Source organism: Kogia breviceps, chromosome X, assembly GCF_026419965.1.
Source record: "Kogia breviceps isolate mKogBre1 chromosome X, mKogBre1 haplotype 1, whole genome shotgun sequence".
Classification (NCBI taxonomy): domain Eukaryota; kingdom Metazoa; phylum Chordata; class Mammalia; order Artiodactyla; family Physeteridae; genus Kogia; species Kogia breviceps.
In genome coordinates this window covers 129,630,935-129,657,424 of record NC_081330.1, presented here as the reverse complement: position 1 = coordinate 129,657,424, position 26,490 = coordinate 129,630,935, and the positions used below count along the sequence as shown (strand labels likewise).

Genomic DNA, 26,490 nt, shown 5'->3' with positions numbered 1-26,490 from the left:
TTAGAAAATCAGCTCATCAGCAACATGACCCCATTTTCCCAGTTGTATTATAGAAAAAATTTGGATTCTGCAGGGTACGGAAGCATTCACAAGATAATATTTAAAATACAAATAAGCTTCATTTCAGCATTCTGTGAACATATACGAGTGTAAAGGTTATTTTCCTTCCGTTAGCAAAGAAACTAAAATAACATTTTTGCTTAATAGAGAGTGAGAAGGATCTCATAACCACGTAGACTTCGTTTCACTGACCCTACTTGTATGGGCCACCCACCTGAGGTGCATTTTCATCAGATATTGACGCATAATTGTTGAAATCTGAGGCATTTCTGTTAGTTACACATTTTTCTTGACATTTGACTTAAGCCGTTTTTTTTTTTTTTTTTTTTTTTTTTTTTCTGTGCCTTCTATGTTAGAGTGGCAGGTGACTGTGATACTTTCTGCAGCGAAGAGTCTCTCTGGGCGTGCTTTCTCTTTGGTTTCTATTTCTGTGCTCCAAGGCGTGGAGCACCGCCACATGTGCATTCGCTGATGCTTGTTGAACGCGTACTTGCGTGGTCTTTGCTGTTTGTCTCCTTCAGGGGCCTTGCCCGCACCAGTGCACATTCAGCGTCCCTGAGAGCCCCGTGGGGCGACCGACGGTGGCGCTCACACGGTGACGATAGCTGAATGGGGCACAAAGAGACAAAGTAACTTTCTGGAGATCGCGCGCTTGACCGTTGGCTCAGCCAGGAGTCATTCCTTGACTGCTTTGCTCTCCTGTCTTCCCAGTGCCAGATGTTCAAAAGCAGATGTCCACTCACGGGGCGTTCACGACGCTCGTTGTCATAAAGACGCTGGTAAGTGAAGGCAGCAGTGATGCTGTTCAGTTGCACCGTCACCCCAGGATCTTTAGAGGCTCGTCCTGCAGCAAACGGTTAAACATGGACGTTCTCGCGTCTTAAGCTTGGGGGTCTCCTCCCTTCTCTGTTTGTTCACACGAGGCAGCACTGTTCATGCCCAAAGCTTTGGCGCAGCCTCTCTGCCTAGGGCCTGCACGTCAGATGCTGTGATGGCACGAGGACTGTTGATTTGGATTGGCTACTACCTGTGGGTGCAGGGGCCTCAGGTTACGATTTAGGGCAAGTCCCTGCCTAAGCAAAGGGGGAAAACCCATGCCAGCCCCTGGCACAGCTGAGTGAGGGAAGGAGGGGTGTTGAGGTAGAAAATCAGTGTGCTCATCCCCTACCCCTCATGTTAGTATGTTGGGATGGGGTTTGTAGACAATGATTGCCCTGCATGTTTCTGCAGACGTAGCCTTGGGAGCTGTGGGACACCAGTACAGTGTCTTAATTCTGCTCCTTTTGACGAGTGTAGGATGGAGCCTGGACATCAGTATTAGCATTAGGAAGACACAGCTCCCAGGGGAATCTAAGGTGTAGCCAGGGCTGAGGACCACTGTTCTTGAGAAGTTCTCAATTTGGCCACCACGCCACCAGAGCCATGTTGCAGGTTTGGGCGACGGAGGTGCCCACATAGAAAGCCAGTGCTAAAATAAGCCTCAGCCTGGTCATCAGGGGGTCTAGAAGATTCTGCACAGCCTGTTGACCAGTCCACATTGGTCATTCTCCACCTGACCAATGTGCACGGACTGCAAGGAAAACAGCTAGAGTTACTCTTTCACTTTTCTTCTATGTCATCACTTCCAGGTTAAGAGATTGGCCAATACAGGGAAGTGACCTCAGGAAGAAAGGAAGTAGTAGGGTTCTCTCTTGGTCGTTTGTGTTTCTTAGTACCCTCGTGCCTTCTTGCTGCGTTTGTAGGAAGTTCTGGTGGGGGTGAATAACGTGTCCTCTTGAGGCTGGCAGCCCCCCTGCCGGCTCAGTTCCGGGTGTGGCGTGCTTACCTCGTGCTGGTTGTGAGCCTAGGTGTCTCCCACGCGTTGCGGGTCCACTGGCATTGTGCGCGTGTTCGTGGGCACCGCAGGCCCTATGCCAGAGAGCGGTGGCAAGGGAAAGCAGAAATGCACATCGCATGCATCCGCTCTGCTCATTCGTGTGTACGCCTTACTGTCCCATCGGACCTCACTTGTGAAATGCAAGCTCAGAGGTGAAATTACTAAGAATTTCAGGATGGTGACAGCAGAGCAGTAAACCAGGCGTGAGAGCCTTCTGAGCCTGGGGCCCGTCTAGCTCACCCTGCTCAGAAATACTCTCCCGTAAACCCAGATACTGTCTCGGAGGAAAAGGGGAGAAAAGAAATGTTTTGCTACGCCCGAAATGAGTCTGTCTTGATTATTGGGTTCTACTTATAAAATAATGAGCTCTTTTAAAAAATTCTCTGTTTTTGAGATTTGTTGCCTTAGTTAAGACTCCCTTGGTTGCTGAGACAAAAAAAACAAAAATCATCATATGTAGATAAAGAAAATTATTGTTAGAATACAGAACCCGAGGAATGATGGAAGTCTAGAGGGGCTGGGTACTAAAAAGGGGAAAGCTTGCAGAAACCATGCTTCTGCTTTAGATTGCCAGGGTCTTTTTTTTTTTTTTTTAACATTTTAATTAAAATTAATTTTTATTGGAGTTTGGTTGATTTACAATGCTGTGTTAGTTTCAGGTGTACAGCGAAGTGAATCAGTTATACATATACATATATACACTGTTTTTCAGATTCTTTTCCCATATAAGTCATTACAGAGTATTGAGTAGAGTTCCATGCACTATACAGTAGGTCCTTATTAGTTATCTATTTTATATAAAGTAGTGTGTATATGCCAATCCTAATCTTCTAATTTACCCCTACCCCCCCCTTCCCTGCTGGTAACCATAAGTTTGTTTTCTACATCTGTGACTCAAGTTCTGTTTTGTAAATAGGTTCGTTTGGACCGTTTCTTTAGATTCCACATATAAGCGATATGATATTTGTCTTTCTCTGTCTGACTTACTTCACTCAGTATGACAATCTCTAGGTCCATCCGTGTTGCTGCAAACGTGGATTGCCAGGGTCTTGTGGATTCTAATGCAGCATCTCTTTTATTTCCCTTCCTCTCAGGAGATCTGCTCTCTCTGCTTCTCAAGGTGCACGTGACCAAACGTGGGAACCCCTCAGTTCAGCCAAACGGCACAAAGAATCGCCTCCCTTTCCCTCTAGGCTGCATGTCCGGTAGAGAGAATATATGATTGGCCAAATGTGTATCAGGCTCTATCCCTGGTCCAAGCAGTGAGGAATGGCGAGGGATGGGTGCCAAGGCCTGGAGGCTCGTGGGCTGGACAGATACTCTTGACACTTTCTGCGGCACCTTTGCACTGGATTAAATGTCCTGTGCGTGAAGAATAATCATAATTAATAGTAATCAGGTACTAGTTACTGAGCCCATACTGTGTGCCAGAGCCTTTGCTAATTGTGTTATGTTCCTTATCTCCGTCTCCACGATAAATGCTCTGAAGCAGGTAGAGAAAGTGGCCTCGCACACGCTAAAGCACTTTTCCCAGATTACCTGGCCAAATAGAAGGGAGCAAAGGAAAGCAACCCAGGTTCCTCAGAGGGCAGAGCTGTACCCTTAACTGTTTTACTGGGAAGTAGTAAACGGGGGTTGTTTTGGTGCACACTGTTGAGAGACTATTATCACTATCTTATAGTTTTCCTTCCCCCCGGTTATTCATTGGCTGCTCTCAAAGTGTTGAGACAACTTCTGATCCTTGATTTTGTCCAAGGAACTCTATTAAAGGGATAGTAGCAGTTAAGCACAGCAGATTCTCAGAAATGTTTGCCTTTAGTTACTGAGTGACTTTCAGAAGAGTGGGCCTGCATCCTGCAAGATGACGTGCAATGTCACATACTGCCAGATGGAACTGACCCATATGTGAAAATAGGTTTCCTCACATGGTCCGTGTTTATTGTGTTCTATAACTGTCTCCAGCCTGCCCCCTGCTGGCTGATGCGAGTGAGACGCCGCAGATCCCGGAAGGATGTAAATGACAGAGAAGCCCCAATTCCCGGGGTTGGGGGAGTGCCAGGGAGGTCTCACTTTAACACGGCCCTAGAGTCCAGTTAGAAAGCAGCGGACTCTCCCCTGCCTGTGCTTTTATCATTCCCCACCTCACCTCCAGAGAGAAGGCGGTCCGCTTTCAGACCCAGTTATCATCATCCTCTTGAGCCTACACACGCGTGCGTCACAGGGCACCCGGGCTCTGTGTGCCTTCCTTGAGACATGGCTGAAGTCCCGCTATAAAATCAAGTATGTAAACATTCAAAAGAAGATACGAGAGGGACGAGATATGGGGACATATGTGTATGTATAGCTGACTCACTTTGTTGTAAATCAGAAACGAACACACCATTGTAGAACAATTATACTCCAATAAAGATGTTAAAAAAAAAAAAAAGAAGAAAGCTGAGATTAATATGGTCATTTCTGTCCCTCTCGTCTCTTGCCTCCTTCACCTTTATAGAGTACTGATTGATTTCAAAGGTAGATGAGTTATGTTCTGTCCTGAACAAACGTCAAATGGCTATAGAGTATGTTACTTCTTTAGACTGTTTCTATGTTTATTTGTATCTAAAATGTTCATTGAGGTTCTAAATAGCCGTTACTTAGAGTCTGCTTTATGAACTCATTTTTTTAGTGAAGAAAACTAAATTTTAAAAATAAGTATTATTTCTATATTGACTAGTATAATTTCCTATTAATGAGCTCTCATAATTAGAGCTATTGCTAATGTAACTTCTAGGTCATGAAAATAGGCTTTTGAACTATGTTTGTATATGGATATACACACGCACACTCAAGGGGGAATCATTATTTCACAAAAGAGGTGTGAGTTATTTCTACTCCTGTAAGAGTTTAGTTTTTTAAGAAATAAAATATTTGTCTAATTTCTAAAGAAACATATTCTTCTTAGAAAATTTAGAGAATACAAACAGACACAAGTTTAGAGAAACAAAATAATGACTACCCATGTAAAATTAATATGTATGATGTAAATTCCCAGCACACATAGGTAAATGTAATGTATAATTTACTTTCTAGAGATTTCTATCTCAAACTTAGTATGAAACATTATATAAAAAGCCATCAATATGAGATAATCTAACCCAGTAACTGCCAATAACTTAATTGATTATACAGTCAGTGACCTAATATTAAATGTGTGTAAGACTCCTGTTTGCCTATCTTGCTTCCAGACATCTTACCAGTAACCTACACTTGTGAACAGCGTTTTAACGCATCACGGTGTCCACTTGTGAGTGATATAAAGAGAAGAAAGATGATATTAGATATCGATGATTGATTATTTGCTAGGGTTTTTCACCACCTAAATGATGTCTTCCCAACAGCTGTAACAATGCTGTCTGAACTTGTGTCTTAATAAATTTATAAATTACGACACGCCATGGGTGTCAGTGCTAGAAGTATTAAATGCACGAAGAGCAAGGCTGTCTATAAAGTAAAATACGATAGATCTTTTAACACACCCATCAGAACTCATACTTTGATGTAAGTGTTTTATTCCACATAGTCTTGTTAAGAGGTTATTAACTGTCTCCTTAATCTATGAATGTATTTTTTTTTTAGCAGTATCACCTGTGAGTGCTCTGTGTGTTGGCATTTTCACAGGCCCGTGGATATAATAAGGAAAGAGGCAGGCAGGCTCCAGTCTAATGAGGGAGAAAAGATGACACCAGCCATTGCAAGACAGGAGTGTAAGCGTTAAATTAAGGTGGCACCAATGATGTGGAATCCTGCCTAACCCAGTCCCTGGGGTCAGGTCACATGTTAAAAGAGCATGACTCCTGAGCTGTACCCTGCCAGTGGAATTTCAGGGTATGGGTAAAGAGTTTAAAAGTGCATTCATCAGAGAGTCAGTAGTTATATAATATCTTTGTGTGGTGACAGATGGTAACCCGACTAATTGTGGTGATCATTTTGAAATGTATACAAGTATCGACCACTGCACTGTGTAAGAGGAACTAGCACAGTGCTGACGGTCAACGATACTGCAAGAAAAAACAGACTCAGAAAAAGCGCTCAGACCCGCCAGCGTTTGGCTTCTGCAGCTGGCTCTCCTGTGGACTTGATGGTTTGTTGCAACTGGATTACAACTAGTTATACTAATCACAGTTTTAATTTGTTCTTTGTTTCCAAATTGTTTGTGCTTTCTGTCTCCCTGCCGCACGATGGCTTTGTCAGTGTTACTAGCTGCATTCCTTGTGTCCTGTCTATTTTATAAGATTGTTCTCCCTTACAGTACCCAGTGTGTAACCAGGTCTGCAACAAAATGGATGATGACTCAACCTCTGGAGGAAATAGATCACATTTATGACTCTTATAAAATAATTGTAATAATGGGGTTCTAGGTATGGGGAGAAGCAGTAAGGGAGAACGCTTCCTGGATCCTGACAGACAGAGGGTCCAGAGAATCTTTAATTATCAACAGGGCCTAGTGCGGAAATTAGCGACTGGAGCGGCCTAGCAACAAGAGCCTTCTCCTGATCTGGATGAGCCTCCCAGCACCGTGGGACTAAGTGTGGTCATGAAATGTCTCCCAAGTATTGGTCGAATTCCTGACCAAGAGGATGATTTGAGAAATCGGATATTTCCTGCCATATCAGTAAACACAGGATGTCACAGGCATCAGTGATTGCAGCCAGGTGAGCGGGTGAGCCGTGCGGGAGCTCAGGGAGGAAAGAACACCTGCCATCCAGCCGCCGTCACGCTGCAGCCACTCTCCGCGGTGAGCCCCGAGGAAACTCCACTGGATACTGGCCTCCGAGAGCTGAGGTGCATATCACAGGAAGGATTTCAGGGAGCCCAGACTCTTGCATCTTCGCGTACAAAGAAGAGCCCTAAATTCTTTACCTTGAGATATCTGGTTTTCGTTAATTAAGACATTCAGACTGCCTGCCCTTTTGTTGCAAAACTGCCTGGCTCCCCCCTTGCTTCTTCGGAGCAGTTTCTCAGAGCTGTCTGAAACAGTGTCTCCTGGGATGCAGTCCTCGTTTCACCCCAAATAAAAACTTGCAAAAAAAAAAAATCAGATTTGTGATTGTGGGGTGGGGGGTGGCAAGAGGGGGAATGAGATGAAGACAGTGGAAAGGTACAAACCTGCAGTTCTAAAGTAAGTCAGTAATATAGGCATGTAATGTACAACATAATAAAGACAATTAACACTGCTGCGCGTTCTCTATGAGATTGTTAAGAGAATAAATCCTGAGTTCTCATCACCAGGAAAAGATACATATTCTTTCTGTTTCTTTATTTATATGAGATGATCTATCTTCACTACATATATTGTGGTCATCATTTCATGATGTGTGTAAGTCAGATCATTATGTTCTACATCTTAAAACTTACACAGTGCTGTATGTCAATTCTATCTCAATAAAACTGGAAAAAAGTACATTATCAGGACTGCATCATAGTCACAGAAGAGACAGGGAGCTCTTTTTTTTTTTTTTGGAAGCGTCTTCAAAAATTTAGGGTATTTTATCCCGTAGAGGGGCAAATGATAAATATTTGATATAAATTGGATTCTTTTTCTGTGAATACTGCTAGTTCGGTAGAGTCATACTTACCTTTTAAAAGCTCTGGGATTTAGCTGAGGGAACCGCCTACGGTAGGTACTTAATGACTATTTACTGATAATTGACTATGCAAGAGGTCTGAAAAAATGATTGATGCACAACTGGAAAACTCTAGTTCTGGCCTAGAAGCAGACAGGTCTGCGTGCTGAGCTGGCTTTTCTTGTGGAGCTTGCTGATTCATTTCATCACTTGCAGGAGCTCTTCCGTGAGGTGAGACCCGTTTGAACAAGGAAGGTGGCTGTCACAGCACACTGAACATGCCTCGGATATTCAGGGTGAGTACTTTGACAAAGACCATACTCATTTGGATTTTAAAATTCAGATGCGTTTGTTGAAGTCGAATCAGTTTTTAAATTACTCAGTTTGCATGTGCCTTTACATACAGACAGACACACAGACTGAAAGTTTAATTGATGTGGCTTAAGGAAAGTCGGCATTTGTTTTCCTGGTTCATGCAGACTGTTTGGTTCAAATCCAGGGTGTACCGCATATAGCTGTGTGACCTTGGGGAGGTTACGTAACCTCTCTGTTTTTCAGTTCCTTAATTCATACATCATGGGTAATGATTACACCTAAATTATAGAATGTGTATGAGGTTAAATGAGTTAATATATGTAAGGAGTCTAGAATTTTGTTTGTTCCATAGTAAGAACTGTTTAACTATTGCATAATTATTATCTTCAACCGTAACAATATTAACATTAAAAATATTTAATTTACCAGGTCAAATAACCTATAAAATGTTTGTCAATATGTACAAGAAAATAATGATTATACTTAAAATGTAAAATGTTTCTGAAGCCAAATGGATTAATACATGCAAAGAGTATAGGATACCTTTTGTCACATGTTAGCTATTTTATTGTTATTATCCTTAGCCATAATAATATTAATATTAAGAACATTTAGATTACTAGGTCCAACTAGTATTTTAAAATACTTTACCATTTAGCTTTTGCTTGTTTTAATGTTTTCATTATGTTGAAAAATATGAATTGCCAAAATGAGAATGAAATTAAATGGTTAAAATGGAAACACAGTAATTTAGAATATCTTTTCTCTCTAGGTGAAAAATATATCCTCAAGAAATCCAATTCCTTGAAACTGAATGCATTTTAAAATTCTAATTCATTTTTCTTGCAATTTATAGATCTGGCATTATTAAAATATTCATATCTTTGAGCTAATGTGGCATAACAAATTTAATTTGCAAAACAAAGATGACATGAATAGAACATGATCCATAATCACTTTTTTTTAAGCCTCATGTTGTAGGCACTTCATTAGAAAGAGAGATGAGTCAGACATATTTTATAACTCCGTAGAGCTTTCCAAATAAACTCTTGGAAAGTCATGAAATAATACAATTTTGGAACAAAACATTTTGTATTGTTTTCATTGCTTCTCAGGCGTGTAGGGTACCACCCCACCATCCTTGACAGGGTTGTTTGACACGTATGGGGGTGCTTTGTGTTATTTTTCACCAGAAAGTCTTTACACCACAGTGTAATCGGGTACTGTGGAAGGGGCGATGGAGGACCAAGAGCCACAGATTGCATTCCTGGTGCAGCGGCAGCTCCAGTGCACAGGTGGCCCTCGAGTAGCAAGGCATTGGGCACAGGTGGCCAGACCCTCGTACTGATGACCGTACGCCGCCAATGGGGAAGCTGGGGGCTTCCCCCCAAAGTGTGCGGCTTCCACTTAAACACGGGAGCCGACCCCAAGGGGCTGCCCCTGGAGGCTGCCAGCTACGTGTGCTCCTCGCGGCTGATAAAAGTTCCTTAGGGGTCTTCCGTAAGATCTTACAGAAGAACCCAAATGAACTTGTTGGCCGGCCCAATAGGTTCCTCCTCGAAGGCACATTGGCGTGTAGCACATCTCCCAGGCTGCTCTCACCCCGTTTTCTAAATCCGGCTGAGCACCTGTCTAGAGTCTGATGGTTTCCTGTATATACCAGAGACTTCCAGAGCTCAGCGTTGTTACATGGCTGGGGGTGTCTGATTTCACAGAGTGTCTCGTTTGAAGAATATTCATGTTTCCTTTTGGTTTGCGGGCAGAGTGTGTGGGCAGAGGGTAGAGATTAGCTCAAAGGGTTTTACTGTGATTACGGTTGTCTCTTTGCAGGGCCCTTGACTCTGCCTATAGCAGGGATGATTATTATTAGTTCTAGCAGTAGTAGTAGTAATAGTAATAATTATAGCAGGAAAAGGAGGGTGAAGAGGAAGAGGAGAAACAGTAACAACAACAAAAACAATGATACAGTTGTTACTGTTTCTTTGACATGGGGCTGAGGTCTGCCATGTAAAATCTTATGCAGTACTTACCACAGCGCTACGGAGCAAGAGTATTGGTATTATTTTAATTTTAGCGGTGATGTTTGCAGAGGTTAAATAACTTGCCCCAGCTTATAAAGCTAATAAATGATAGAAGTGGAATTCAGACCCGTGTGGCAGGAACCCCAGGCACCTGCTCCTGTCTGCTGCCGTCTCTAATCAAGATGTGGGCATGATTATTCCCTATGCTTCTTGTATGAGATGCCTGGTACCTGTGTATTTGATCTTTGAGACCTCAATTTCCTCACCTGTAGAAAGTCAATAATAATAATAACCAACCTGACTTTCTCATGGAGTTAATGTGAGGAAAGAAAAACGTTGATGTTGAGAAAGTGGTTTGTAAAGTGCAAACTCTTCATAAGTACGTGTTGGTTATTATCGTACTGGTGTGAAATATTCTGTGTTCTAGAAAGGAGACTGAAAGTTTGACCATGGCGGGGTGGGAACTTCATTCTCAGGAATTACACTCCCAGAATTTGAGACCTGGAAAAGCTGTGGAGAGCGTCCAGTTCAGCGGTTCTCAGCCCAGCTGCTCATCTGTATCATTTGGGGGAGCTTTTAAAAATGGTCGATGCCCAAGATTCACTGCGTTTTTAGAAATCTTGTTTCATTGGTCTGGAGTAGGGCTTAGACATCTCAGTATATGTATATGCATATCCATATGTATTTGTGCATGTAAACACGTGTATGCATGTGTGTATGTGTGTTTTCCCCAAAGATGATTCTAATGTGGAGTCAGGGGCAAAAATGACTGAATGGAACCAACAAGCTTGTTTCTGACAGCTGGGGTAACTTTTTGTTTACCCAGGACAGTTGCAGCTGACACCTGTTGCCCATTGACCCAGCTGATAAGCCCCCCCCGCCCTTTTCCTCTCATGTGTCCTGGTTTGGGTGATAAATTATTCCGTCTCCTGCTGACGAGGAACTGAGGCTTTGGGAGCCTGTTTTCCTTCTAGAGGAAATTGAGTACAGTGCCCACCGTGGGCTTTCGGGGGTTGCTTTGGAGTCGTGTTGGACACCATGTAAGTAAGCAGGATGCTTCCTGACATTCTTAAGCCGAGAGAATTTCTTAGTTTTGCTATGATAATAAGAACTCTTTAAAATAGGACTGTGCTGTGTTTCCACATGACCCACCTAAGGTTTGCAATACCAAGGTCTCATCATCTCATCTGATTCATTTATGCAGGGAACATGTCATCACTGTTTCCGTTCCTGAAAGCACCTTCTCATGATTGCTAGCAATTATTATTTAGGAAATTAAATTTAGAATACAGAGAGACTTCCATGGTGGCGCAGTGGTTGAGAACCCACCTGCCAATGCAGGGGACACGGGTTCGAGCCCTGGTCTGGGAAGATCCCACGTGCCGCGGAGCGACTAAGCCCGTGCGCCCCAACTACTGAGCCTGCACTCTAGAGCCCGCGAGCCACAACTACTGAGCCCACACGCCACAACTACTGAAGCCCGTGCACCTAGAGCCCGTGCTCAGCAACAAGAGAAGCCACTGCGGTGAAAGCATGTGCACCGCAACGAAGAGTAGCCCCTGCTCGCCGCTACTAGAGAGAAAGCCCGCGCTCAGCAATGAGGACCCAACACAGCCAAAAATAAAAAAATAAATACATTTATAAAAAAAATAAAGAAAACAGATCAACAGCTTTATCAGCTGTCTCAGTACTAGTTCTCTGAACACCATTCAGGGCAACATGGACCCTGCTGGATATGACATGCCTGATGGCGACATTTATGAGACCTCTGTCCAAGAGGAAGTTTGACATTGACCGAGAGATCTGACCTGTAGTGGCTCTGACAGGCCTTGGCGCTGTCTTCTTGGTTGAGACTTTCTCAGCCAATGTCAAATCTGATTTTGGCGTTAAGGTCCGCATAACCTAGGATATACATGCCCCAGAATAACTAAGGTACTTCTCAGCCAGTAGTCTGGCTTTACTGGAAGTCTGTGTTCAGTACACATATGAATCCGTGGATGTGGGCATGTTTCTGTGATAATAGTAAGCACGTCTCCCCATCATTGGAGTTATTATTCTGGGATGACTCAATCAGAAGTGCAGCTCTCGGAAAGTGGCATGTTTCCATTGACATCTATCAGAGTGAAACCAAGGACGGTAGATGTTCCTGTTACCCAGCATTAATGGCTTTACCTCCTTGAGGAATCCAGGGATTGTACGGTACCCTGAAGATCCAATGCGTCGTCCAGGAGACTGGAGTATTCAGTTTTGTTTGTCGTATATTGCAGGTGAAAGTCAGAGATTGATTTTGATGTATTAGAGATTGCTTCATTTACAAGTCTCAGAAAAACTCTTTGCAAAATATACTGACACTTTCCTTGATTTCAAAATTGCAGTGGTCTCACTCCTGATGTTGGAAATGTGTTTGGCTGTCCCAAGTGGCTCCTTGGCAAACAGTGGGCCCCTGTTACTCAAAAAAGAAAAGTACAACTCCTGTTGTTAGGATTTAGAGTCCAAGAAGCTCATAGTGTTACTACCTAGTTTGAAAAAGAAAGGTTAGCAAATTTCCCCAGACATTGAGGAAGGGGGTCAATTAAAAGAGACATTTAGTGCCTTACAATTCTCCTTCCAGATTCTCCCAAGACATGCTGGCTGTCCCTACTCTGTATTCTTAGTGCACCACACACATTCCTTTATCATGATGCATAGCACATTGTACTGGGATTACTTGTTTGCAAGCCTTTCTCTCGTGCTAGACTGGAGAGCAGAAACCATGCCGTACTTGTCTTTGCATCCCCAGCACTTAGCGAAGATATGAACACATATTGGACGTAACAAAGAACCTTGAGTGAATGAATAACTGACCACAGAAAGAAAAGGAGCTTGAGTATCAATCAAGAATTGTGTCCTTGTGTAACCGAAAGTGGGGTCTGACTGCTCACCACCGAAAAGCCAATACAGAGGCAAGGTTGATGGAAAGGCAGGCTTGCTTTATTTTGGATGCTGGCAGCTGGGGAGGAGGGTGGACTTCTGTCCAAAAGCTGACTCCGCCCCCCCCGCCCCACCCCCGACATTCAGGGGGCAAGAGCTTTTATAGATGGAGGGAGGGGACTGCATGTAGAAACAGCACAGTCAGCTCTGACCGTCATCTTGAAATTGGTCATCGGTGGTCTGACCAGCATCATCTTGATTGTTTTAAGTACAGTTAGTCTCCAGTCCCAGGGTCGGTTTGTTTCCATTTCTTTGAGTCCAGTTCTCGGAATTGTGGCAGCTTATGTCACGACGGCGGTCTGGTCATCATGCAGTTAACTTCTTCCCCCTGCTGGGGCCTTCATTATCTATGAGACAGCTCACAGGATGGGGCTCAGAATTTGATCTGTAGCCCTTGGGGAGGAACTAAAAGGTCCCTGACTTTGCTTAGTGACTAAACTTGTTATTTGGTCTCGTTTCACTGTTTTCCTTTTCATCTGCACTTTCTTACTTCTCTCATTAAACTTACTCCTTGGCTAAAGCGTTGCCACAGACACAAGGCAGGGGGAGGACACTGGGGGAAGGGTCCCTAGGGCCCTGCTCCGTTTCACTTGGAGAGGACACATCGTAAGCTGCGATCTTCATGCTGAAATGAAAACACAAAACGAAACATCATGGAAACCAGACATTTCCTCTGAATAAGGAGCCTAAACTCTTTCAGTATTTGGAGAGAATCGACTCCCTACTATACCTGCTTGGAAGAACGAGGGAGGTAGGGAGAGCTTATGAAAATCTGGTTTTGCTCAAATTAGTCAGTATGTTTTGACGCCTCTCTGCTACAGATGCTGGAACAGTCCTGCTCGTCAGAGTCCATTTTGAGTTAATCCGATCAATGCGGAATGTCTTACCACACGGAAACGTCCAGAGCTTCACGATACACTTGCTGGAATAGTGGGATTATGAGACCAACCAAGGGTGACCTGACGAAACGATTTTAAGAAGTCCTAGAAAATTCTGGCTCATTACCTGGGTGACAGTCACTGCACACATAACAATGAGCGTCGATTGCTAAGTCCCCTGTCACCTGCTTAGAATGCTCGTCTGCCGCAGCTCAGTTGTCACCCCCAAAGTGCGAGAACTCTGAGGCTTCCCGAGTCCGTTAGGCTTTCAATGTGTTCTTCTTACCTGAAGGTATCTGTTTCTGAGCATTGCATCACCTACATGGCAAAAAAAAGAAAAAAAAAAAAAGCTGTATATGGAGTTGAACTCCTGAACAGAGAGGTGCATTTTATAATACCAGGCAGCTACTGATTTTCCTGTGTGCGCTCAAGGGGGCATAAACCACCTGGCTGAGTTGAGCTGTGCCTATCCATCCAGCATCATCAGATGGCCCCAAGACACCAGCTTTGCTCACTAATCAAAAGCAGTGTTGTCGACGTACCAGGTGAATGCACAGATTGATAAAGTCATGCAGTTATCGTGGGACTAGGGAAGTTTTATAACCATGCCAGCTTCTACGCTTTTACAGATCATAGTGTTTACAGACCACTTTGGTTATTTTTCTCCAAGGATAAATCAGTGCCTTTTATCTTGTCATCATGTGTACATCACTGAGGTATTTTGCTCTGTGCTTCTACCTGTTTACAAGATTAATGAAGCTCTTCCTTTGGATCAGAAACCAGCATGTGATGTAAGAACCAACTGGCAACTTCCGACCCCTGGGAACCCCCCCCGCCCCACAGCTAGCTCTCTGGCGTCTAAGCCATCAACATTTTAAGAAAACAAATAGGGGTTTGGAACTGTGTTGCTGTCCCCAAACCATACGGTAGTGGAAGATTTCCCTGAAGTTATAGCCCTGGGCTTGCTGGCAGGGTTGGCCGCGCGCCTGGCCTTTCTTCAGAGGTCTTTTCTCTGCCTTTCTGCTTGAAGCGTCGGGGCTTGATTATCTACCGTCCTCCACTGTGCCCTTGAGAGGAAATCTTTCAAATAACCCACTTCCCAATTTACCACGAGCAGTGAATTTTTAATATGACTTGCATAATGGTGATTATATATTTCTGTTTCTCGGAAAACAGGAGACACTTTAAAATATGATAGCCTTGGACAAGCAGTGTGATTTTTTAACAAGAATATGTTATGTGTGGGAGTTCCCTGGTGGTCCAGTGGTAAAGAATCCGCCGTCCGATGCGGGGGACACGGGTTCGGTCCCGGGCCGGGGATCTAAGATCCAGCGTGCCGCAGGGCAGCTAAGCCCACGCGTCACAACTACTGAGCCCACACGCTCTGGAGTCTCTGCGCCACAGGTAGAGAGAGAAAACCTGCACGCCACAACGGGAGAGAAGCCCGTGCACCATAACGAAGAGCCCTGGCGCCATCGTGAAAGATCCTGCGTGCTGCAGCTGAGACCCGATGCAGCCCAAATAATAACAATAATAAATGAAATAAATATTTTAAAAAGACTATGTTATGCATAAGCTGCAGTGAAAGAATATTTAATTGTCTAATACATTCCATCTGAATATTGTTTGTTCCATTATTTTTATATTTTGGTGGTTCTTCATATTTTTTAGTCTAAAAAGAAAGATGTATTTTAGGAGTAGGTGGCTCTGACATCCAGTTCTAATTTTCAAAATAGACATTTCTGAGGTGATTTTTCTAAAAAGTCACATTTTGGCTTTTGCACAAGCAATTGAGTTACACTTCCCAGGAATAAAACTTTTTTTCAATAAAATTTACACTCTAATATCCCTGATATGATCAATTTCAGATTTCAAAATAATGAGGAAATAAGTATACTAAATGAATTTCAAGAAGCGTTACTTTTAGCGCTTCCTGCTGCTCTGGCGATAGCGAAAGCACATACCTTTCCACAGTGGAGAACTCGTTAGAATCAATTTTTTAAGTGGCTTGATAGGGAGTCTACAGTGACTGCAAGACCCAAGAATTTGTTTCTTCGGCCTTTTAATAAGATGCTACTAGAGGCGTGGCTTACTATTTCTAGGCAACTTGTTCCTCACGATAATAGTGAATATTCTTTCGTGTTTCATAGATCTGTGTGTCCTGCTAAGTTCAGGATCTCCGGTAGAGCCGCATAAGAGCTGTTGCGGTCGTTGGTGACTCACTAGGGCTATTGTTTTGTCCTTGTCCACACGGTCAAGAAGCAGCCATAGCCTCTTCAAGTCAGGGTGCTGCCCACACTCCATGCGGGTGTTGCGGCCCCTCTCTGGCCTGGTGTCTGAGTTTATTGCCCTCCCTCTCTGGGCAGAAGGGCCACCTGCTTTCAAATCCCGTTGAACTCAAAGTCATAAGGAGAGCAAAATGTTGTGAAGCTGTAAACACAGCTTCTCTTTCATACCTATGCAGGTATTTGTGTTACACTTGACGGAATCTCTGTCAGTTGAAACTCGTAGGGTACAGATGGCAGACAAGCGTATGTCATGAGGGAAATGCAAATTCAAGCGGTAATGAGATATAGCCCTACACCACGTGAGCACGGTGGGAATCCAGGACACTGACAGCACCACATGTCCATGCGGAAGTGGAGCAGCGGGAGCTCTCGTCCGTTGCCGGTGCGAGCGCAAGATGGTGCGGGCAGCTCAGAAGACACTTCGGTGGCTCCTTACAAAACAACATGCCCTCATCATACAGCCCAGCAAGTGCGCTCCTTGTGTCTCTCCTAAGGGAGACACCCGCACAGAGACCTGCACGTGGGTCTTTGTAGCAGCTGTATTCCTAATTGCCAGAACTCGGATGCACCCAAGACGTCCTTTGGTAGGTGAATGGCTACATAGACTGTGGTGTGACCAGGCAGTGGAATGTTATTCAATGCCGAAAAGAGATGAGCTATCAAACTATGAAAAAACATGGAAGACCCTTAAATGCATGTTACTAAGTGAAAGAAGCCCATCTGAAAAGGCTACATACTGTATGATTCCACCTAGAGGACATTCTGGAAAAGGAAAAACTGTGTCTACAGTAGAAAGATCACTGGGTTGCCAAGGGTTGGGGCTGGGGAGGTGACGCGGGAGGGATGGTTAAACAGCACAGAGGGAGTTTAGGACAGTGAAAATACTCTTAATGGTACTATAATGATGGAGACTTGTCCACACCCACAGAATGTACAACACCAAGAGTGAACCCTAACGTACTGTGGATTTGGGTGATAATGCCGTGTCAGCGTAGGCTCATCGACTGAAATCGGTCACCTCTCTGGTTGATAATGGAGGAGACTCTACATCTGCAGGGGCCGAATGTACATATGAAATCTCTGTACCTTCTTCTCAAATTTACTGTGAACCTAAAAGTGCTCTCAAAAAAACAGTCCATAAAAACAAAACCAAAGCTAGTAGAGTAGTCACAGTTTGGTGTGGAATGTCAGATGATGTTAAGAGGTTGGAGCCTTAATTGATTATCTTTAAATGCAGTGTAGTCCTCTGGTTGTTGTAAAATTAAAAATACCCTGTGTTCCCCTCTCTTGGTTTACTGCATAGTTTCTTTGCAGACATTCTGGCTCGAGGCCCGTGTTTGGGTTATTTTATGAATCTACCTGTGTGTCCTAGATCCAGAAACATGCTTCCTGCCAGTACCTTCCAGGCTGCATGCCTTGCCTTTCCCTGGGGTTGCTTTGAAACCGTCTGAGTCAGTGCCTTTCTGTGTCCTGGCACGGGTGTCCCTGGATGCTACACCCTGCCAGGCACCTCAACATGAATTTCTACTCCAGATTCCACAGGAACCCATATTTCCATCTTTCTCTGCAAATGTGTGGCGTTTTAGTAATTTTAGAAACAGTTTACTGAGTCCCAACGACGAGCTAGATATTGCACTCAACACTAGACATCACAGTATCATGTGTTCTGTCCAACAACCCGGACAAGAGGTGGGCAGTTATTTTATGCCTTGTGAGATCAGGAACCTAAAGTTTACCAGCGTTCAGTAACTTTCCCAAGGTTCTAACACGGCTGAGCATTGGACCAGCCTAAGCCAAAGAGCTGTGTGATCCCAAGCCCGCACTTGCAGTCACCACGCTGCGTCCGAGCCGAGCACTGTGCTTCCGCCACGGGCTTTCTGCCACGTCTGGCGGGGTCCGAGCCGTCTCAGACCCCGGCCCTGTTGGCGGCAGCATCCCGTGCTTCTGTGTGTGTGCGCGCGCTCAGTTCCAGAGCTGTTTGCTCCTGTTCCTCCATCCGTGTTCCTCCGTTCAGGCCTTATTCGCACACGTGGTTCCCTCGGTTGTACCGCCCGCTTCCCCCTCCCCCGCCTGTGTGTTCCCTCCTCGCCCTAGGCGGCCGCCGCAGACCCCGCCCGTCACGCGGAACGCTTCCGCTGCCGTCGCCTCTGCTGAGCCGGCTGCGTCGCTCTGAGCTCTCTTCTGTGGCTTCGTGCGTCGAGTTGTGGTTTCTTCCTGGTGTGGCTCTGTGACACTCTGAGTTCCCTACAGACCAGACCACGTTTCCTTCATCTGTGTGTCTCCAAGACCACCCCCAGTGCTGAGACCTTGGTACCTACGGGTGTAATACAGACTTGCCCAAGTTCTCCACGGGAACATTTCCTGCCACTTTGCTCCCCCAGCCCTGGGTGACACTAGTTCTTCATGTCACATCCTCAAAATGTCATGGCATCTAAGAGTGTCTCTCTACTGCATCTTCTCCATTGTCTTAAAAGTGATCAACTCAGCCTCTCATCACTTCTGGTATAGATGGTGCACATCTTATTGGCGACTTGCCTTCCAAGCTTTTGTTGATACTCTCTTCCTTGTGTACAGACGCTTCATCAAATTCCGTGCGTCCTACTTTTCCATCAGTGTATATGCCTTGGCGCCCGTCTTTGCCCTGTGCGTTCTTGGGAATGCTTCTTGGTGATGCTCTTAGCCTGTGGCATGATTTTACTGGCTTGGCCATGAGACCTTATTGTGTGTGGTCTCCTGTATTCCCAGCAAGATAGAAGAACCTTGAGAACCTTGAAACACCTGTCTTTTGCCCCTTGATATAGTATTTTTTCAGTGATGGTGATATGCCTTGTGTTAGCCCATTGACAAGCTCCAGTAACTGTGTATTCAGCATCTGGAGTCAATAGAAGGTCCGTTATTCTCATTCTCTCTCTCTCTCTCTCTCTCTCTCTCTCTCTCTCTCTCTCTCTCTCTGTCTCTCCCCGCCTCCCCCCCTTTCCAGCCCTCCTTCTTCCTTCCTCTTTTTAAGTGTTGATCTCTGATCTTCAAGTTACAGATTAGAAATAGAAATTTAAAAATAAATAAAATTTTTAATTTAAATAAAAATAATTAAAAGGTAGTAGTAAATAATACCTACCGGTAATACAAGGATAGCCATTGGTGGGCACGTATAAGAAGGGTCCCTCTTTTTGCCCCCCTCCATGATTCTGCATCACTGTCTTTCTTCACCAGCACCCACCGATGTGTCAAGTGCGTAATCAGCTTATGTGCTCAGTTTTCAAGAATCATGAGTTTCTGGGCTTCCCTGGTGGCGCAGTGGTTGAGAGTCCACTTGCCGATGCAGAGGACATGGGTTCGCGCCCCGGTCCGGGAGGATCCCACGTGCCGCGGAGCGGCCGGGCCCGTGAGCCGTGGCCGCTGAGCCTGCGCGTCCGGAGCCTGTGCTCCGCAACGGGAGAGGCCGCAACAGTGAGAGGCCCGCGTACCACACACACAAAAAAAGAATCGTGAGTTTGTTGTGCTTCTGCCTTTGCACAAACTGTTGACTTCACTGAGCAGGTCCTCCTCCCTCCTGTGTCCTGATGGTTTGGACTCTCCCCACCGGTTCTTTGGACCAGCTGAGACTCCCTTCCTCTGGGTTGGCATCTCACATTGTGTCCTTGCTGGTTGAGGCGGACAGAGATGCTCCCCCCTTCCTGTCTTCTTGATCCACTATTATTACGTCTACCGACTGGCTCATCACTGCTTATTTGCACATAACCATATTTCTGTGTATCCCTGTTGATTTACAGACCGAGTTTGGATTTTACCTTGTTCCTCTTTGTGTCCAAATACCGTGCGAGCCGCCTCGTCCCTCCTGGCCAGGAAGCAGTTACTGAAGGGCCCTTCCAACTGCAGATACACTTTAAAGACTTGATTACTTATCCAGCCTTGGGCTACCTTGTGATGGAAAAGAAGTGACCTTCTTTCATGAACAATAGCACACACATCAACAGCAGTAACTTTTGCCCCAAAAATTGAATTCCTGATTTTTAGAAAAACCTTCCCATTTTTATGTGTCAATGAATTAGTGACTTTCACCCAAACCATAATGAGAGAGCTGGTCATTTTCTTTAGGTACGTGTTGGTAGAGTTTCATTAGAATGGGGTTATATAGCTCCTTAAAAAAGCAGGTGCTTTAGAGGGCTGTGGAGAGTTCTCCTTTCACCAATTCCTGAGGGACATGACTTTGTGGAAACACTAGGTTAGCTTTCCTGAGACTGCAGTGGACGTCTCAGTTTTGCCTTGCGTCTGGTGTATGACCTGGGCGTGTCCCTCCGAGGCACGGTTCCCTCATTTGTAAACCATATCGTAATTTTTGATCTCATCTCATAATTTTACAAGATGATTTATAAACACGAAGTGGTATAAAAACATAAGGGTTTAATAATATCTAGTTACTCAAACTTAACTTCACTGCGTTTTCCAATATACATACGTCAGCTGCTTATTATTATTATTATTACATTCTTATTTCTTCTTTCTCTCCTACTTCGTCTTTGCATCTCCTCCTCCACTTCTCCTCCTACTCGTCTTTCCCAGGTGATGTCTTCTTGTGACCCGTGCTCGCCTGGACGTCAGGGTTTTGCCCTATAGTTCACTAAGATGCTCCCTGCAATAGGGGACTTTAGGAATTTTAGTCAAAAACGTTTTTCTTCACAGAAGAAAGCTGAAAGGTAAAAGGAGAGGCAGCTCACATTTATGGCCACGTCCCCATCTCAGAAAGGGTTCCTGCCGCTTTCTGCTCCGTGATTCACTTGGTCCTCTGAGCCCTTCCGGGGGACAGAGCTGGCTTCCCTTGGCAGGGAGGAACATAGCCAGCGTGCTACCCAAAGCCTGTGCTGGAGAATTTAACGCATGCCTACGATACATTTCACCATTTAGCAGCATTTGGAGAGTAGTTTGGGGGCCCTGGCGGAAAAAATAAAAATCAAAGTCAGTCTGCATGGGTGGACGTCTTCCCCAAATCTTTAGGTGGGATTCATACCAACACGTGACCTAGCTGCGCCCTCGGCTCTGTTCTGAACTGTTGGGTCCAAGTATTTTATTCTGGCTCCTTAGCTTGTTACTGTTGACAAGCTTAGTACTTAATGCAAATAACAAGAAGTGCCGCAGAGAGAAAAGTGTTGCTGACGGCACAGTAATTCACCTTCTTTCCTTTCTCCTGCCTGTGTTGGAACTGACGTCTCCCTGTGAAATACTCTTCTGTCGAAAAGTAAAAGACCTCTCTTGAATTTCCTTCAAGGTAATGCATTCTTTCCAAGGAACTGCTGTTTTCTGTGGGGCCTTTTTCCTGTTCCTCCACCTTGCCCCTGCTTCGTAATTTATTTACTGTTCTCTTCTTTGATGAGAGCACTGCTTTGCCATATGTTTCCGCCTCTGTTTTTCCTGCAGACGGCTCTCCCCGCCCTTTGTTTAATTCCTCTGCGACAGGCGTGCCCTAATACATTTTCACATGCGTCTCATGGTTATTTGGTTGCAGATCTGCTCCTTGCGTCACGCACGCACAGCCACGTGGGAATTCTGTGCGGTGCCTGACACTGGTGAGGTTGGTTGGCAACTCAACACCGGTTCCCACTTGTTTCCTAAGCGTTTCTGAAAACTCATGAAGAACAATCAAGTGTAGCATCTTCTATTTGTATTTTTCTCCTTAGAAAGGCTTTTGCGTCTATTTGATGGGACACGTGTCCTTGTGAGTGAGTTTTCCTGTGTTTAGGTCTTTCATAACATATGTTTTGAAAGTAAAGTCAACAGATCTTCGTAGATGTTTGTTTGGAAAATAAAGTGATATTGCAAAAACAGGGGCATTTGAAATATTGATAGTTGACTGGAAAGAGCAGTGGTTCTAGAGTTTACCAGTTCACTGATGACAGTTTTTTCTCTCATTTCAAACCATATCTGCTTGTCTAATCCTTCTCTAAGGGCACTTAATAAAGTAGACAACTTTAAAAATGTATTTGCTCCCCAGCAAGGAGGTGGGAAATATACACACATACACACCCGCACAAATATATACATAGCTGTATATGTCTGCACATGTACGCACCCACGTACATACATACCCATCATACCTACGTGCGTCTATACGTACATACGTGAATAATAGTAATGCGTAGTTAGGCTGCAGCACAACTACTGTAGCTGACAGTGGGGTCTGTGTAGAGGCGAGGAAGAGCTGAAGGGCAGAAGGCCAGAGGAGTGCCCGTCATCACACCCATTTCTAGCTGATTCTAGGACAGGACGGAGTATAAACCTAGGATCTAGGGCCATGGGGAACAAGGGCTTTTTGATAGCTTCAGTAGTTGCCATTGAAGGTTAGGGGGATCCATAAAGATTCAGGCAAGAGAAAGCAGGAACTGAGTCCATCTGAGAGACGGAGGGAAATGCTCAGCAGGAACAGTCCCTGTGGGTCCTTGTCCAAACCGTCCAGCTTGGAATTTGGGTGTACAGCCCATTACCAATAGGGGGCTGAGATGGAAAGCAGAAATTAAAGCACACGTCAACAGGAAGGCTTAGCTATACGTGGGCCTGTGGCTCAGCAGTTTCTAAATTTTCTTGTTATCCAAAAAAAAAAAAAAAAAGAAAGAAAGAAAAATATGTATTCACTGAGAAAAACACTTTTCAAAGTGCTCATGGGATGGTCTGGGTGGAAATGAAAAGAAAAGAAAGATTTGCGTGCTCTCAGGATGTGGAATGCACATAACGTGGCATATGATGGCCAAAGAAGGACAGACGTTGAGAGCAGTGAGGTTCCGTGTCCCTCTCAGTGACACTATCCATGGGCTTAGCTGCGAGGCGGTCATGGATCTTAGTGTCTGGCATTCAGGGCAGAGGCGGAGAGATGGGAACAAACTGGGCCAGGCTGAGGAGCTAGCTTCATTTTGGAAATGGCCTCATGGAGGGTAACCTGGAGCCTGAATTCCTACTGTCCATGCAGGTACCACTGCTTCACTTCTTCATAATTTTTATGACCAAAGAGGATCAGGGCACGTGTCAAAATAATGCTCTGATAAATGAACAAAGTCTGTATTTTCATGACTTTTTGTGGATTCTTTGCCATCTTTCTTGGGGTCAAGATTCTTTTTTTTCTGCGGTACGCGGGCCTCTCACTGCTGTGGCCTCTCCCGCTGCGGAGCACAGGCTCCGGACGCGCAGGCGCAGCGGCCACGGCTCACGGGTTCCCGGATGTGGGATCTTCCCGGACCGGGGCACGAACCCGCGTCCCCTGCACCGTCAGGCGGGCTCTCAACTGCTGCGCCACCAGGGAAGCCCCAGGGTCAAGATTCTTAATGCTGTGTCCAAAAGTCTGAAGTGGGCATTCCAGCTCACCAGTGGAACTTGGCATTGCAAGTACCCTCCAGCCCAAGAAAGATGGGCTGGTTGAAAGCTACTCTAAGATCCAGTCAGGAAACGTCAAGAGGAACAGATCAGTGGGCCCAAGTGGAACATGAAGACGCACTGCGCGCGATGCTTCAGAAGCAGCGCTCGGCAGTCACAGGTGGCGCGAGTGAGGGCACGCGGCGGGGGAGGGGCCGCAGTCATCTGCAGCGTTGGTGCGCAGGGACTTTCAAGCCTCTGGTTATGGATTCCATGACATTATGACACATCCTCAAGCATGATGCTAGAATGGCATTTAAAACAAGCTCCTTCGTTTCATTCCTTTGCCGTTAGGCCCTGGCTATTCTATGGAGACAGAACTTAAAAACAGGATCTGCAATCCGCTTTCTCACGCGGGTCGTACGAGAACATGCTATGTCCACCAGTCCCACTGGGGCAGCACAGAAAATGTGGTGGACCCTGAAATAGCAGAATAGCCGGTCTCTGTCAGCTGGATGTTTTATCCTCAGGGGACACACAATGCTATCCTGACAACCTCCCTATCTCACCTTCCCCTCTCTTGCCACACGTGTGTATCTTTAGTTACGCAAATATGGGGATATCAGCCTAGATTTTAAAGACCCAGATAGCAAGGATGGAAAAACTGGTAACTGGTTGTAAAGTAGATTGGAAATAAAATCAAATGCAGAATGATTACGTTACATCATTGTACTTTGAACATTAGAATGTAAATGAACTAGCCATCACGCTTTATCGTTCATCCAAATAGACTTTTTATGAGCCTGAAAGTTACAAAACAGTATTTCCAATGACAGAGATAATTTGCTTTCCCATATTTTGCACAAGAGAAATTCTTTAAAAATTAATTTAAAAAGACTATGTGAAAGGGCATGAGATTTTGAATTAGAAGCCTTGGGTTCTGGGTTGACCTTCAGACTCTTCGTCCTCAGCCAGTGGACTGTCACGCAGGACTTTGGGCTAAATCATCCGTAAAGAGGTACCGCTGCTAGCAACGCTTCCATTGTGTTACGGCAAGAGCCCCACAGAGAGCTGGTGCGCGTAAGAGGATGTAGCCAGCTGCAGAGTTCAGTGCGGATTTAGAGATGTCATAGAATTATACGCTCCTTGCTTTAAATAGCAATATATGTATACATTTTTCTTTTAGAACTTTATTCATAAGACATTAATATGAATAGTAATAGCAATTCTGTTACTTGAATAGTAATTCTAATTCCTTGAGTGGTAAAACTAAGTGTAATTTCTTTTCCTGTATATGCCATTTGATAGCAAGACAATAATGTTTAAGGCTTTCATAGGTTTAATAGATAATGAAGATTAGAACTCTTTAAAAAATGATTAAATTTGTCCTTGAATAATAAAAAGACATTGCAGTCAATTTAGCATTCAGTTGGCTTTTCTTATCCCAACTTTCTGAGCTATTTCCTAAAAAAAAAAATCATTGAATAGCTCTTTTGAAACTCACAAAATGATATTTAGGGAAGGATTCTGTTTTAGAAAGACACAGGTTAGGCAACACTGAATGAGTGTCTGTAGTGTGCAGAATATCTAGAAAGTATTATATACCTGGAATTTGGATGGGGCTCAAAATGAGAATACAGTGGAACTTTCTGGTGAAGCTTGGTAAAGCTTTGCCCTCTCTACCCACCTCGATTGCACTTGAATGAGCTGATTTGTTTGGGGTGGTAGGAACAGCAGACGAGATCGGGCGCGTTCAGGGTGGTATGGCCGTAGACTGTAGGAACACCAGAGACAGGACAGGAAACCTGAAAACGGGGCCAACGTGTGCCACCCACAGCTGCCTGTCTGGTGGACTGTGGGCGGGGTTGGGATAGGGTGGGGAGGGAGGGACTGAGACAGCCTTAAGAGCCAGATCTCCCAAGTGGCTGGCGTGGCCACTGAGGTCACGCTCCGTCGTGATAAAGGGAGGAAGACTGCAGCACCCCGATGAGAATGTTGGCGGGGCAGGCGTGTTCCAGGTCCATCCACCGTCCCGGTGACACGTGAGGGTGCTTGGAAGCAGAACTCAGTTACTGAGGTAAAAGAGCTACTTCTGGGGCTTCCCTGGTGGCGCAGTGGTTGAGAGCCCGCCTGCCGATGCAGGGGACACGGGTTCGTGCCCTGGTCCGGGAAGATCCCACATGCCGCGGAGCAACTAAGCCCGTGAGCCATGGCCGCCAGGCCTGCGCGTCCGGAGCCTGTGCTCCGCAACGGGAGCGGCCACAACAGTGAGAGGCCCGCGTACCGCAAAAAAAAAAACAAAAAAACAAAAAAGAGCTACTTCTGGGAAAGCAGAGGACTACTAGAAAGCAGTACACCGTCTTCTCCTGGATGTAAGCCCGTCTTCGTGAGGCCTGGAGAACTGCAGTAGCTTCTCCTGTGCCCTGCAGGGCGAAGGGTGTCTGGGAACTGCCACAGTTCCATTTCCTGTTGTGTGAAATAATAATTTCCCTCATTATAAAAGCACTTTGGAGTTAAGACTTCCTGACTTAGAGCTGAAATCGTCCCACGTGATACGTCTTTTTTTTCCTGGATAAAATGTGGGTAATTAGGAGACCCGGGGAGAAGTGACAGGGATAATCTGCACACACCTGGCCTGTATCCTCTCCACCGCGGCCTGTATCTTCCGGGGGACTGAGGTGAGGAGGAGAGAGGAATGATGGCATGGCTGCTTCCTTCTCCTCTCTGGTCAGCCTCTGTGCCTTCCTTCTGTATCGGATCCCCATGTCTAGATGCAGTCTTGATTCCTTGACGATAGCTTGTCCTAACACAAACCTTGGTTAATTAATAACGACGCACATGCAGAGAGAATCCACTCCATGCTAGTAATGCTGTAGGTTACTGGGGACCCATAAGCCAATGAGTAGACCTGGTGTCTTCAGCCACAAAGCGTAAAGGGAAAATAACGTAGAAATGTCATCTGGATGAGAATGTTCTTCCTAAACCATTCAGCATTCTCAATGGCTTCTCAAAAAAGGATGGAAAAGGAAAGCACGTTGTGGGACTTCCCTGGCGGTCCAGTGGGTAAGACTCCATGCTTCCACTGCAGGGGGTGCGGGTTTGATCCCTGGTTGGAGAAGTCCCACATGCTGCAGTGCGGCC

General features: G+C 45.1%; 1 protein-coding gene across 1 annotated transcript in view; it reads right to left on the bottom strand.

Annotated features, from left to right (window-relative positions):
• The window catches only part of LOC131748235 (uncharacterized), a 30,508-nt gene extending 4,394 nt beyond the window's left edge, over positions 1-26,114 (bottom strand). The window contains exons 1-4 of the mRNA XM_067023185.1: positions 25,980-26,114; positions 25,037-25,154; positions 804-904; positions 551-665 (exon numbers count right to left, since the gene is read on the bottom strand). Coding sequence (XP_066879286.1) covers positions 551-665; positions 804-904; positions 25,037-25,154; positions 25,980-26,114 — 469 coding nt within the window. The remainder of the gene's footprint in view (positions 1-550; positions 666-803; positions 905-25,036; positions 25,155-25,979) is intronic.
• Positions 26,115-26,490: the final 376 nt, after the last annotated feature.